The sequence below is a fragment of the Hyla sarda genome, chromosome 6 (assembly GCF_029499605.1).
Source record: "Hyla sarda isolate aHylSar1 chromosome 6, aHylSar1.hap1, whole genome shotgun sequence".
In the NCBI taxonomy this organism is placed as follows: Eukaryota; Metazoa; Chordata; class Amphibia; order Anura; family Hylidae; genus Hyla; species Hyla sarda.
Genome location: NC_079194.1, coordinates 139,169,964 through 139,184,900, shown reverse-complemented (window position 1 = coordinate 139,184,900; position 14,937 = coordinate 139,169,964). Strand labels below are relative to the sequence as shown.

Sequence of the window (14,937 nt, the reverse complement as noted above, 5' to 3'; positions counted from 1 at the left end):
TGCACAGCACTGACAATCATGAAAAAAGGTGTCATTACACACATAATCCATAGACAGGTAGATCACCATTAGGAGCACCTCATACGTACAGCCGCTGTATTGCTGAATCCTGAGGCAGGAGCGAGGATGTGTCCATTCGAATTGATGGTGAGCGGTGACGGACTGGGCTTTGTTATCTTATACTGGTGGTAGAGAAAATGGTCAAATGTTACACATTCTGTTATAGATCAGTAAAAACATAGTAGCTTCCAATATTATGGTGCCTGAGTAGAGTGAGAGGAATCATGATACTCCTTACAATCTTTATTTTATTTTATTATAACACAGAGAACATTAATAATAATATCAGGTGAGAAAAAAAATCTAAGAAAAATAAATTAGGTTAACCCCCTAATCGAGGGGAGACATAAACTCCAATATGTCACACTTATAACAATATTACTTTCCTCAAACTAGATCCCTCAAGAAAAAAAAACACCACCCATAGTCTCTCCTGATTCCACCTGAGCTCTTGTTTTGACTACTTATCACTACTCTCCCCTAGACATGCAATTTCCCCCCTCTACTTTAAAAGGATAGGGGATACGATGTCTGATCGTGGTGGTCCGGCTGCTGGGTCTCTCCCGATCTCTGGCCCGGCCCCCTGACGTTCTGAACGTATGTGTTCAAAACACCGGTTTCAGACAGCTGTGGTAGTGATGTCACGCCCCTCCATTCTTGGCTATGGGAGGAGGTGTTATGCTGTGACCTCCCGCCGTCACGCTCCGTCCCATAGACGATGTCACGATTATGGCCGCCCAAAACCGGTGTTCTGAACATAATTGTTCAGACATCCTTTGGATAGAGGATAAGAGGTCTAGGGGCAGAGTACCCCTTTAACCATTGTATCCAGGTATTCAATATCCCTATATTGGTATTATGACATATAGAAGTTACATTTTCCATGTACATCAGATCTTTCCTTTCGTGATTCATAACGCAACTGATAGAGCAACTCTTTGCTTCCAAAGCAGTGGAATACATGCTCTTGCCGCCATTAACAAAAAATAAACCAAGGAACATTTGTAAACGCCTTATCATTATGTTCAAGAAGAAAGAAAGCTGGGGTTGTATTCTCTTCCCTATGGCACATTTCCTAGAAGTCCTAGTGCTGCCGCATCAAGTAAATGTGTGGAATGTCTGCACGTATTTTCCACCAGACATTCCGCACATTTTCTGCTGTGTCATCATGGCCTAAAGCTGTTCATACATTTTCAACAGCTGCCAAATAACTCCCTCTATACTTTGGGGACACCTGTCAAAGTCAGTGTAGGTGCATTGATATTATACACAGGTTTTGATGGTGTAGGTGGGGTGTACAAGCACCAAATGTATTACATGGCGCAGGGCCTGTGATAAATATGGGGCTAGTACACATTTTTGTGAAATTTAGGTAAGTAGCTACCAAACATCTAGTGACAGCATATCTCTCTTAAAACAGAGGATTGGGCATGACAACATTTGGTCATGAGGAAGGGACCAAACAATAGGAAGGGTAGCAGGTGAAGCATACCTGGGGTCACTTACCGTTACCGGAGTGTACTTTGGCTGCCGTAAGACAATGATGTATATGGTGCTGGAAGCAGGAACACTGGAATACACCTGTACTGTGTCTCCAACTGTGCAGACAGAGCAACATGTCATCAATCTATAGGGGACCACATTACATTATCCCAGACCACATATTATTGTGCACAAGGTAACATCTGACACTCTAGTAGACTTTGTCACTCTAAGACCATGTTCACACAGCGTAATTTGTGTGAAATGCCCACATGGAAAACACGTGTGGACATTCTGCACATTTGAAGAATCCGTCTGGCAGATGGCAATGCATTTCCAAGCGAAATCCGCAAAAAAAGAATAGAAAAATCGATTCTTTTTGCGGGCGCCGGAATCAGGATTTCTGTGGCAGATTTTTCTTCCACAGAAACTCCACCGTGTGAACAGCGCAGCAGAATCCCTTTGAAATCAATGGGACCCTGCTGCACAAGAATGTCTGGACATTCTGCCGTGTGAAAATGCCAGAATACGCATTTTTAAAGGGGTACTCCCGTGGAAAACTTTTTTAATTTTTTTTTTTAAATCAACTGGTGCTAGAAAGTTAAACAGATTTGTAAATTACTTCTATTAAAAAATCTTGATCCTTCCAGTACTTTTTAGGGGCTATATACTACAGAGGAAATGCTTTACTTTTTAGATTTCTCTGATGTCACAACCACAGTGCTCTCTGCTGACCTCTGCTGTCCATTTTAGGAACTGTCCAGAGCAGAAGAAAATCCCCATAGCAAACATATGCTGCTCTGGACAGTTCCTAAAATGGACAGCAGAGGTCGGCAGAGAGCACTGTGGTCATGACATCAGAGAAATCTAAAAAGTAAAGCATTTCCTCTGTAGTATATAGCCCCTAAAAAGTACTGGAAGGATTAAGATTTTTTTAATAGAAGTAATTTACAAATCTGTTTGACTTTCTGGCACTAGTTGATTTAAAAAAAAAAAAAAAAAAGTTCCACGGGAGTACCCCTTTAAGATTTCTGGTCAGCAAAGAAAAACATAAATATTTACGTCCTGACAATCTGTCCTGATTATGTCTTGTTCATGTAGCTGAGGACTTGTTACAATGTATCAGTGCAGTAAAGAGCTGTCAGCCTGAAGTCAGGTCAGAAGGTCACATGCTTGAAACAATCTTATTTTTCCACAATTTTGAATGGGTGCCAATAATTTTGTCCAGCCCATTTTTGGAGTTTGTTGTGACATTGTCTCCAATTTGCTTTTTTTCCTCCCTTTTTTTTGGTTTAGTTCCAATACACACAAAGGGAATAAACATGTGTATAGCAAAACATGTGTTACAGCAATCCTTTTCTGTGAGAAATTTCAGAGGTGCGAACATTTACGGCCATGACTGTAGATTACAGAGGATTGTTTGCACCGATACACTGTAACATGCCATCAGCTTTGGGAAGTTTTATATCAGGACGGTTTTAGTGTTTGGATGTAAACAGGAATGTTCACATTCACTGACAGCAAGCAAGGATTTTTAAAATGGTAAGAAAGCACAAAGGGGGGAATTTATAATTCCCTGCACCAATGCAAGGTTATTGTGAAAAGTGGGAGTGGTGCAGGGAATAATAAGTTCTCCCCAAAGTCTATAAGACAGCTAAATAACTGTCCATTATTTAGAGTAATGAGGCTCATAAATACATAGTTAATGTGTCCCCTAAGGTTAGGTTTCCACTTGTTTTTGACAAAAACGCCAATAAAAACACCCATTCTGCCGCATGGCGCTTTTTTTTGTGTGAAAAAACGCTGCAGCCAGATGTTAGCTGCAAGTCAATAGTAAACTGCAAAATGCCAAATCCACTTGGCGTTTTTCAGTTTGGCGTTTTTTTAATCCTTTTGGCGTTTTTGGGCTCCTTGCCAGTTTTTAAAAAAACGACCTCTTGTCGAGACTTTGGCGTTTTTTCAGGAAAATCTTGGCGTTTTTCTCCCATAGAAGTCCATGGGAGTGAAAAAACACCAAGAAAAATGCCATGTGGGTTTTAACTTTGGCGTTTTTTCAGGCAGTTTTTATTCTCTTTTGGACTTTAGCGATCCAAAAAAGTGATGGAGATACCTTTTTTTTATTAAAATTTTGTAGGGTACCATTAAAAAATAAAAATAAAAAAGATACAGTAGTGATGGAAAAAATTGTATTTAACAAAATTTTTCTTTTTGATAACAAAATTTTAATTAATTTTTAAACAGGGATCAATTTATGTGAGCGGGCACTAAAAATGTAGCCGACAATAATAAAAATGTAGTGTGTGTGTGTTTTTGACTTTTTTTTTTTTTTTAGGTAGTACTACTAATCCCAGCATGGAACACACTGTTCTATGATAGGAGTAGTAGTTACCTGTACTAATTGAAAGATCGCCGGGGTCCGTTGCGATCCTCCTGTATAATGTATGGATGCAGTGGCCGCTCTTCTATGATCTCCTGCACTGCCGTATATATACACATATTAATATTTCCCGCAGAGAGCTGTGATTGGTCAGATGGTTCCAGCCAATCACAACTCTGTGGGATATATAAATATGTGTATATACATCTGTGCAGGGGACCATAGAAGAGCAGCTGCCCGTATCTATACATTATACTGGAGGATCGCAACAGGTGTTAGGAGTTACACTCACTGCGATCTGTCTATTAATGCAGGTACTACAGCTCCCAGCATGGAGCAGAGTGTGCTCCATATTGGGAGTAGTAGTACCTGCAGTAAGGGACAGATCACAGCGGATGTCACTCCTCCTGAGACCCGCTGCGATCCTCCTGAAGTGACTGTCAGGAGCAGGGAGTCCTGTCAGTCTGGTGACAGGATTCCCGGCTCTTGTATAGTATATACGGGTACACTATGCCCCACTGTATACTATACAGTCAGGGGAGGTGAGTAGTGATGCTGTACATCACTCCTCATCTCCTTACACTCTGTGGACCGGGCGCTCAGCATCCGACCCACAGAGTGGTACTTGAAGGCTGTGAGAAAACTGCCTCAGGGTACAAATTTGGCTGTTCCCACACACCTGGGAAAACGCCAGAAAAACTGCCAAAATTAAGGAAAAACCTGTGGCAGTATTTCTGGCGTTTTTGCTGGCGTTTTTTTTAGGTGTACAAAAAAAAAAACAACAAGTGGAAACCTAGCCTAATACTAATGTCATTTTACTAGTGGGCTAGCCCAGTGATGTGCGAATGGCCCGAAATAACATTCATCTTCATATTGGTTCTCTTCTTACCTTGGCTGGAGAACTGTGGTTCACACTGTGGTTCTGGGATGTCATCTAAGATCCCGACAAAGAGCTGACCAGTGACCGTTTCGTTGCCGCATTGCGCTGTGATCTCCAGTACATACTGATTCACCACATCTGCGTTTAGAGCTGCCGAGCTGCTGAGTGTGATCTGACACAGATATGAAGTAAAGCTGTATGTACTTAACAAAGCCATGTGGTATGATCACTGCCCAGAACCACTTCTTTTGTTCTATTTACAGGGGGTTATTCTTAGTATCTGCTCTTACTCTTGTGTATGTGTACACTGCACAGTAATATATATGTTAAAATACCATACAGGATACTAGCACTAGGTTATAGAGTGTGCAAGAAAAATTAAAAGGAAAATCACCATGAAAATGTATGCTCACTTCACTTTAATGTGCCCATATAAGTTTATGCATGTACAATGTTTCTGAGCATGTGCATGTGTAAACAATGGCTAACCTGTCTAGATTGCTCTTATTGGAGAGATTTAATAAAATATATGCAGTTGAAAAGCTGATCAGTTGCCCATAAGAACCAAAAGCCTTGTAAAGGCACTGTAAACAAGTGCCAAACACAGAGATTGGCGCTGCATTACAAATGGGCTTTGCCCACCAACTGGGCCCTAAATCCAATTTTCAATAACGTATCTATCAGCTCTTTATGTGGAGCTGTTGTAAAAGTGTTGCTAAAATCCAGATCGTTGATATCCACATCACCATCATCATCCAGCACTTTTGTGACGTAGTCACAAAGAAATTATTGAGATTAGTTAGACATGACCTGCCCTCATGTTGGTTTGGGTCCAACAAGTAGTTGGTTTTAAGGGGGTCGCTTATCACCTTTTTATTAGGGATGTCAAGCTAACTGGCCTGTAGTCACTAGATTATTCTCTACTACCCTTCTTGTGCATGGATACAGCATGTGCCAATTTTCTCCAATCATGAGGAAATCACCCCTGTTGAAAGTGATTGGTTATACAGATCAGTCAGGGATACAGCAATCGTAGATTGAAGCTCTTTAAGAACTCCGGGGTGAATGCCATCTGGACCCCAAAGTACCACTGCAGAGTACCACTTCTCTTGTTCTATAAATATAGACACTGCACAGTACTACTTCTCTTGTTCTGTATATATGGGCACTGTACAATACTACCCTTCTTGTTCTTTATCTATGAACACTGCACAGTGCCACTTCTTGCCCAGAGCCTAAACTCACCTCTAAAGCAAATTCATCAGTTCCAGCTACAGACTGTGTTGGAGTGTTGAAGTAACTGGTGGAGGGAGTTACTTTGGTGATTGTGATGGTTGGGTTGCTGCTGCTGCAGTTCACCACAGTGAACTTGTAGACTGAGGTTCCAGGGGCTGAGCTCTCGGGCAGGGACACTGTGGCTGGAAGATCCAGGAATTCGGCTAGAAGATGAGAAGGGAAGAACAATCACAGCTTGATCCACTCTGTGTAATACATAAGCCCCTCATTGTGGAGTGCCAAGAAGCGTTGTATGTCATAAATTTAAATGTTCTTTGAGCTTTCCAGTTTTTATTGTCATTTAGAGTATTTTACCTACCCTCTCCTTCAGTGTCATATAGAATAATAATAATAATACTAATGATGAATAATAATGTGTCTGTAGCCTCTACCATGTTTATAGAGTGTAAGCTCCTCTGTTCTTTGGTGTCTGCATCTTCTTTATAAGAACTGGTAAGAAGTAGAAGGAATGAAGTTTTGTTTATTCTGTGCTACTTCCCAAACTTCCTCTTGTTGGTTCGATCACAGATATCACACAGTGTCACTGGGCAACCCAGGAAAACAACTACCCATTGCTATGTACACTATAAGGGCAAAAGTATTGGGCCTCACCTCTTAATAAACTTGAGCACCTACCATTGCATTCTGCCTTTACAGGCATTAATGTAAGATAGGTTGTTCTAAAGAGCTCACCGTATGGTGATAGGATGCCACTGCGGCAACAAGCTAGCCAATGAAATGTCTTCCCTCCTTCCTATAATAATACCAATAGGCTGTGAGTGAGATTACTGTGGAAGCATTTAGGAACCACAGCAACTAAGCCACAAAGTGGAGACCACATATAGTAACAGAGTGGGGCTCCTGAGTTTTGAAGACTCAAGAACTGCAGAGTTGATAACTCCATCTGGTATTAAAATCAGCTGCGTTCGGGGGGATCTTCATGATTTGGATTTCCAAGGTTGGGCTGCTGCATGAAGCCTTATTTCACCAAGCACAATGTCAAGCTTCACATGGAATGGTGTATAGAATACCAGCATTGGGCTCTGGAGCGGTGGAAACTTGTTCTGTGGAGTGACAAATCATGCTTCTCTATCTGGCAGCCTGATCAATGAAATTGGGGAATGTCATGATAACATTACCTGCCTGACTACATTGTGTAAAGTTTGGTTGAGGAGTTATAGTGCTATGGGGTTGTTTTTTAGGGTTTATCCTGGACCCCTTAGTTCCAGTAAAGGGAAATCGTAATGCCTAATAAGATATTTTGGACAATTGTATGCTTTCAACTTTGTGGGTAAGTTTGGGTTCGGCCCTCTTCTGACCCAGCATGACTGTGCTCCAGTGCACAATACAAGGTCCACGAACACACGATTGGGTTAGTTTGGAACTTGACAAGCCCACACAGAGTTTTGACCCCAACCCCACTTAGTTCTATGGAATGAACCAGATTGAGATAGAGAGCCAGGCTCTCTCGTCCAATCTCACTTTCTCTGGATGAATAGGCAAAAATTCCCACACACATACCATGCACACTCAAAAGTCTTCCCAAGTCATAAAGCATGATATAGTGCCAATAAAAAAAACTTCTATTTAGAGCCCAAAATATATTTACATGTAGTGCCACCACAATACAGTACTACTTTTGCTTACATCCTAACAGCAGCACAATCATTTTGTCCCTGTTCTCTGGTAGGTCAAGTTGTATTTTTATTAAGTAAACTGAATTATTGGCTACCCCCCCCCCTATAAAGGTCCTTAAGGACCCCCTCCCATTGTGTTTTTTTCTGTCCTTAGCTAGCTGGTAAGACCATGGCTCTCTCAACAGTGACAGATAGACTTTATGGCTTAAATGGGGGCTTTCAGAATCCCCAAAAATGTTGTACATCTTTCTTTTCTAATATACGTCAAAGAAAGTTTTTTATCTCCACGTTATAGAAATCATGGCTTATAAAAAAAAAAAAAAAAAAGACCACTGGAGGTCCCCATACCATCCAGAACATGATCCTATCCAGTTGCAGCATCATCCTTGTCCCAGCTGAAGGAGTACTCCGGAATGAAAAAATTGACCGTCATACTGCCGGCAGTAAAAAAATAAAGACTACTAAATGAACTCCAAAGAACAAGATTGCCGGCACTAGCGTAATAACACCTCCAATATATTAAAAGTCACAAAATAATAAGTGGATTCAGGTGTGTACAGGTGGCAAGGGCGGGCGGCGCTACACATCAAAAGAAGGCAACATGTGTATAACACCAAAGAGAAAAGAAAGTGGAGCGCTCACCATGATGATAGCAGGCAGGTAACCGAGAACTCTCAGTCCATAGACCTCATTGGTGCACGCAGGGAAACAGCAGGTGGATCCGGGAAGAGTTCAGACATCGGACCACGGACCGTATCACTCCCCTAGTCGCTTCGTCAGGCCGCTGACATACCTTCCGCCTCTCCCCCGATGCCTCCAGTAACCTGCTGCCGGGCCGAAAACGTCACACTGCTGCTCAGCCTATCGCCGGCCGAGGCAGGACTTCGCTGCAGCCGGTGATTGGAGTGCAGTATGACTCGCCGACCACCAGCAACCAGGAAGAGGATCGCGGCAGAGGCCAGAGCGGGTTACCGGAGGCACCAGGGGAGCGACTGAAGGTATGTACCTCTTTGTTTTTTTTGACTGCCGGCAGTATGACCGGCAATTTTCCCATCCCGGAGTACTCCTTTAAGGAAGCAAAGTCTAAGGGCTGTACTAGCACTCCTCTGTGCTCACTTCTGCCCAATCAGATTGCAGCATGAAAACAGAGAGGAGGGGTTACAGCAGCCTGCAGTGATTGGATAAAAAGACCCAGCACAGCAAACTCAGGGAGGAAGTGAATGCATGGTGAGTGAGGGTGGGCTGAGCAGTGGATATCAGAATGAGTGAGTAGCAGAACAAAGGGATTTGGAGCCAAATACAGAAACTAGACACATAAAAAAACCACGTAAAGCATCTGCATGACCTAGTGAAAAACATATATTAGCATTATTTTTTCTGTAATATGGCAGGTACGATTTAAACCTTGGGTGGACGATAACTCCTCCAAATATAGTTTCTGTGGCTTCCCCAACCAGCCTGGAAAACATTTTGGTTCCGAGCTGGATAAAATAATGGAAGTGATGTGGGATAATAAAGGGAAATCCCTTCCTCAGTACTTTCTGGGTAGAGGTTGGGGGCCTAGACGAATAAGATCTCCTTAGAGGAAAATGGTCATACTGTTCACCCACACTAAACCCAATACACTGGGTTACAGTGTCGGTGAACAGGAGACCAATGAGGGGACAATGAGTTAAAGGGGTATTCCAGGCAAAAAAATTTTTTTATATATCAACTGGCTCCGGAAAGTTAAACAGATTTGTAAATTACTTCTATTAAAAAATCTTAATCCTTCCAATAGATATTAGCTTCTGAAGTTTTCTATCTAACTGCTCAATGATGATGTCACGTCCCGGGAGCTGTGCATGATAGGAGAATATCCCCATAGGAACTGCACAGCTCCTGGGACGTGAGTCATCAGAAAGCAGTTAGACAGAAAACAGCAACTCAACTTCAGAAGCTAATAACTATTGGAAGGATTAAGATTTTTTAATAGAAGTAATTTACAAATCTGTTTAACTTTCCGGAGCAAGTTGATATATAAAAAAAAGTTTTTGCCTGGAATACCCCTTTAAATACGTACCCGTATTCCGGAGCTGTGTCCCTCCAAAGATCCTCCTGCTGAATTGCGCGCTGGAGGCATGCCCGCTGGTCACATGAGCGCTATTCATTGGCGCTGGTCACATGAGCGCTCAGTAGGTGCAAGCGCTCACGTGACCAACATCTTCAGAGGGACACAGCTCCGGACTACAGGTATGTATTTAACTCATTGACCCTTCATCGGTCTCCTGTTCACCCACACTGTACTCCAGTGTATTGGGTTTAGTGTGGGTGAACAGGATGACCTTTTTTCTTTAAAGATCCAGTTCCAGAAAGGCTCAGGTACGCAGAGTCAAAGAGCCTAACAGAGAGAAGAGACAATGTGCTGGCCGGATTCCTATCAGTCCCTCAAAGTAACCTTTCTCCTCACTATAACATCAATTGAGAAGATTCAGGAGCTTCAGCATATTAACCATACATTAGCTTTTTGCCAGACAGTGTGCTGTTAAGTTACCTGCCTTCCTGTCATCTAAAGTCTTATCCTTTAGGAATATCAATTAGATCATTCCTTTTCCTGCCTTCTACCCAAAGCCTTCCAATGAGGAAGAACAATCTCTGTACTCCCTAGACCTAGTGGGATGTTTCAAGATCTATCTTAAAGGGGTACTCCGGTGAAAACCTTTTTTCTTTTAAATCAACTGGTGCCAGAAAGTTAAACATATTTGTAAATTACTTCTATTAAAAATCTTAATCCTTCCTGTACTTATTAGCTGTTGAATGCTACAGAGGAAATTCCTTTCTTTTTGGAACACTGATGACATCACGAGCACAGTGCTCTCTGCTGACATCTCTGTCCATTTTAGCAACCAAGCATAGCAGATGTATGCTAAGAGCAGCATGGTGGGTCAGTGGTTAGCACTGCTGCCTTGCAGTGCTGGAGACTTGGGTTCAAATCCCACTAAGAACAACAATAAATAAAGCATTATTATTATTATAAAAACATCAGCAGAGAGAACTGTGCTCGTGATGTCATCAGAGAGCATTCCAAAAAGAAAAGAATTTCCTCCGTAGTATTCAGCAACTAATAAGTACAGGAAGGATTAAGATTTTTTAATAGAAGTAATTTACAAATATGTTTAACTTTCTGCCATCAGTTGATTTAAAAGAAAAAAGGTTTTCACCGGAGTACCCCTTTAAAGGGGTATTCCGGGCAAAAATATTTTATCCACTATCCAAAGGATAGGGGATAAGATGTCTGATCAGGGGGGGGGGGGTTCCCATAATGAGTTCCCATAATTTAGAGCCCCCTACTATTCTCAGGGCTCCCCCTATGCGCTCTGTGTCTACTTCCTTGACAGAGAGGTGCTGTATTCCTTTGGAGCAGATTTGGGATGAAGCTTCCTAGAGCTCCCACTTAACCTTTCTTAAAGCGCAACTGTCACCAGTGTTTTACCCTCCAGACTACGCACATGAGCTTACACAAGCGCTCACTACCTCCGCAAGCGCTGGCTCCTGCCGGCCATAACCTCCAGGGGCAGAATTGCCCCATTCTTGTGCTGCTGTTAGGACTAAGGTAAAACAAATTAATGTTAGAATCAACCAATATACTGACCACATGATAGCGCAATATAGTGCTCAAATGAAACTATCTTAAAGCACCCACATAACATTACAGTTCAATTCAACCCAAATAATAACACCATATACTGCTAAATAATACTGTCTGCTTGCTGTTTTTCCTCAGTATGGATTTCAGATCTGCAGAATGGTAAAAAGGAAATGACACACAGATTCTCCAGCAGATTAGCCCCATTGATATGGTTATCTATACAGTGGTCCCTCAAGTTACAATATTAATTGGTTCCAGGACAACCATTGTATGTTGAAACCATTGTATGTTGAGACCAGAACTCTATGGAAACCTGGTAATTGGTTCTAAAGGTATCAAAATGACATCCAAAAATAGGAAAAAGTGAGAATTAAATAAAAATAAGTAGATAACTAATATAGATAAAGTCCTTACATATAAAAGTAAGAAAGATCTGCTGGGAGCTGTAAATCACTGTCTATGTCAGTGTTTCCCAAGCAAGGAGCCTCCAGCTGTTGCAAAACTACAACTCCCAGCATGCCCGGACAGCCAAAGGCTGTCCGGGCATGCTGGGAGTTGTAGTTTTGCAACAGCTGGGGATAACATGCTTGGGAAACACTGGTCTATGTAGAGGACAGGAGCTTCTTTGTGGTCCTGTACAGTGCACGCAATGTCCTAAAAAAGTAACATGGAGCCGCCCTCACCTGGTATCCAAAGGAGCAGCTAACCCTGGCACAGGTAAAGAGTACAGAACATGTAATACCTCCCTGTACTGTAGGGGGTGCTACCAGACATCAGTCAGTGCATACGCTTCAGTAATACAGGGGTTTTACCAGTGAAATGCACATTCTGATTGGTCACATCTTCGGGCCATTGACACATTTCACAGATCTTGACGGTCCGTAGCATTGTATGCTGAGTTTGGTTTCAACTTACAATGGTCCAGAAAAGACCATTGTATGTTGAAACTATTGTATGTTGAGGCCATTGTAAGTTGAGGGATCGTTGTAATAAGGAAAACATGGCCGCTTAGTATAGCACAACTCTTGATCTAGGTTTGTGCGTGGTATTGCAGCTCAGTCCCATTTAAGTGAATAAAGCTGAGTTTTAATACCACACACAACCTGAGGAAAGGTGTGGTGCTGTTTTTGGAAGAAAGCTGCTATTTTTTCTAATCCTAGAAAACCTGTTGAAACAGTGCTAAACCATGTCATGTATGTCTCTGTAGGTATTATACAACTCTGTTACCTTGTCCGTAGACTGAATGGATGAGCCAGAGGGCCACAAAGTGAAGGACCAGGGGTACAGGCCCCATTATTTTCCGACTCCTCTTGGACTCTTGGGGATGACTGTCAGTCTTTCCTCCTGAAGAGAATAGTGACCTTCTTGTGTACAGGTAACTAACAACACTCAGTTCTGCTCAGTCTGTTGTCCTGGGAACCCTTGGGGATAAACACCTATAGGCAGGGAGTGGCAGTAACTATAATGCTGTGTCCACCACTCACAGGAAACAATAAGTAGGACATGTTGGCCAAGTGACCTCATAACAGAACAAGAGACTTTAATTTACAAATGTGCAGATCTGGGAAATTCAATTTGCAAAGTTGTAATAATCTGCCAAAATCAGAAATAAAGATGAGAAATGAAAGAAGAATTAAAAGAGTATAGGGGAGATATATCAAAACCTGTCCTGAGGAAAAGTTGCTGAGTTTCCCCTTAGCAACCAATCAGATCGCTTCTTTCATTTTTAAAAAGGCCTCTGCAAAATGAAAGAAGCGATCTGATTGGTTGCTATGAGCAACTCAGCAACTTTTCCTCTGGACAGGTTTTGATATATCTCCCCCTATATGTCCAGACACTGAGCACCATGCTTCTACCATGGTAAGGCTGGGTTCACACTACGGTTTGTATTTACGGTTCCCGTATACGGCTGGGAGGAGGGGGGGGGGGCTTAACCCCTTAAGGACTCAGGGTTTTTCCGTTTTTTGCACTTTCGTTTTTTCCTCCTTACCTTTTAAAAATCATAACCCTTTCAATTTTCCACCTAAAAATCCATATTATGGCTTATTTTTTGCGTCACCAATTCTACTTTGCAGTGACAGTCATTTTACCCAAAAATTCACGACGAAACGGAAAAAAAAAATCATTGTGCGACAAAATCGAACAAAAAACGCAATTTTGTAACTTTTGGGGGCTTCCGTTTCTATGCAGTGCATATTTCGGTAAAAATGACACCTTATCATTATTCTGTAGGTCCATACGGTTAAAATGATACCCTACTTATATAGGTTTGATTTTGTCGTACTTCTGGAAAAAATCATAACTACATGCAGGAAAATGTATACGTCTAAAAATGTCATCTTCTGACCCCTATAACTTTTTTATTTTTCCACGTACAGGGCGGTATGAGGGCTCATTTTTTGCGCCGTGATCTGAAGTTTTTATCGGTATGATTTTTGTTTTGATCGGACTTTTTGATCACTTTTTATTCATTTTTTAATGGTATAAAAAGTGACCAAAATACGCTTTTTTGGACTTTGGAATTTTTTCGAGCGTACGCCATTGACTGTGCGGTTTAATTAACAATATATTTTTATAGTTCAGATATTTACGCACGCGGCGATACCACATATGTTTATTTTTATTTATACAGTTTTATTTTTTTTATGGGAAAAGGGTGGTGATTCAAACTTTTATTAGGGAAGGGGTTAAATGACCTTTATTAACACTTTTTTTTTGCAGTGTTATAGGTCCCATAGGGACCTATAACACTGCACACACTGATCTCTTACAGAGATCACTGGCGTGTATTAACACGCCTGTGATCACTGTTATCGGCGCTTGACTGCTCCTGCCTGGATCTCAGGCACGGAGCAGTCATTCGTCGATCGGACACCGAGGAGGCAGGTAAGGGCCCTCCCGGTGTCCTGCAAGCTGTTCGGGACACCGCGATTTCACCGCAGCGGTCCCGAACAGCCCGACTGAGCAGCCGGGATACTTTCACTTTCGCTTTAAAAGGGTTAATACCACACATCGCCGTGATCGTTGATGAGCGCCGGGACCGACGCTATATGATGAGGGGTCGCAGCGCGACCCCGCTTCATATCGCGGGAGCCGGCGCAGGACGTAAATATACGTCCTGCGTCGTTAAAGGGTTAATCGCAGCGCCCGCACTCAGCCGTATTCGGGAACCGTATTTAATGCATGTCTATGAGCTGACCGGAGTGAACCGCAGCCTCCGGTCGGCTGCGATTCGGCCGTATGTGGTTTCCTGACCATAGGCAAAAACGCGGTGGACAACGTTTTTGCCTGCAGTCAGGAAAGCGCACACGGCCGAAAACGCAGCCGACCGGAGGCTGCGGTTCACTCCGGTCGGCTCATAGACATGCATTAAATACGGTTCCCGAATACGGCTGAGTGCGGGTAAAATGACTGATGTCACTGCAAAGTAGAATTGGTGACGCAAAAAATAAGCCATAATATGGATTTTTAGGTGGAAAATTGAAAGGGTTATGATTTTTAAAAGGTAAGGAGGAAAAAACGAAAGTGCAAAAACGGAAAAACCCTGAGTCCTTAAGGGGTTAAGCCCCCCCTCCCAGCCGTATACGGGAACCGTAAA

General features: G+C 42.3%; 1 protein-coding gene across 2 annotated transcripts in view; it reads right to left on the bottom strand.

Annotated features, from left to right (window-relative positions):
- CDHR4 (cadherin related family member 4) overlaps positions 1-13,005 on the bottom strand; it is a 36,983-nt gene extending 23,978 nt beyond the window's left edge. Inside the window, exons 1-5 of one of the 2 annotated variants that reach the window (XM_056525224.1) lie at positions 12,567-13,005; positions 6,045-6,238; positions 4,809-4,971; positions 1,567-1,658; positions 90-182 (exon numbers count right to left, since the gene is read on the bottom strand). In XM_056525224.1, the coding sequence (XP_056381199.1) occupies positions 90-182; positions 1,567-1,658; positions 4,809-4,971; positions 6,045-6,238; positions 12,567-12,633 (609 nt within the window). In that variant the 5' untranslated portion in view covers positions 12,634-13,005. The remainder of the gene's footprint in view (positions 1-89; positions 183-1,566; positions 1,659-4,808; positions 4,972-6,044; positions 6,239-12,566) is intronic. The other variant, XM_056525223.1, reaches the window with a different exon arrangement.
- Positions 13,006-14,937: the final 1,932 nt, after the last annotated feature.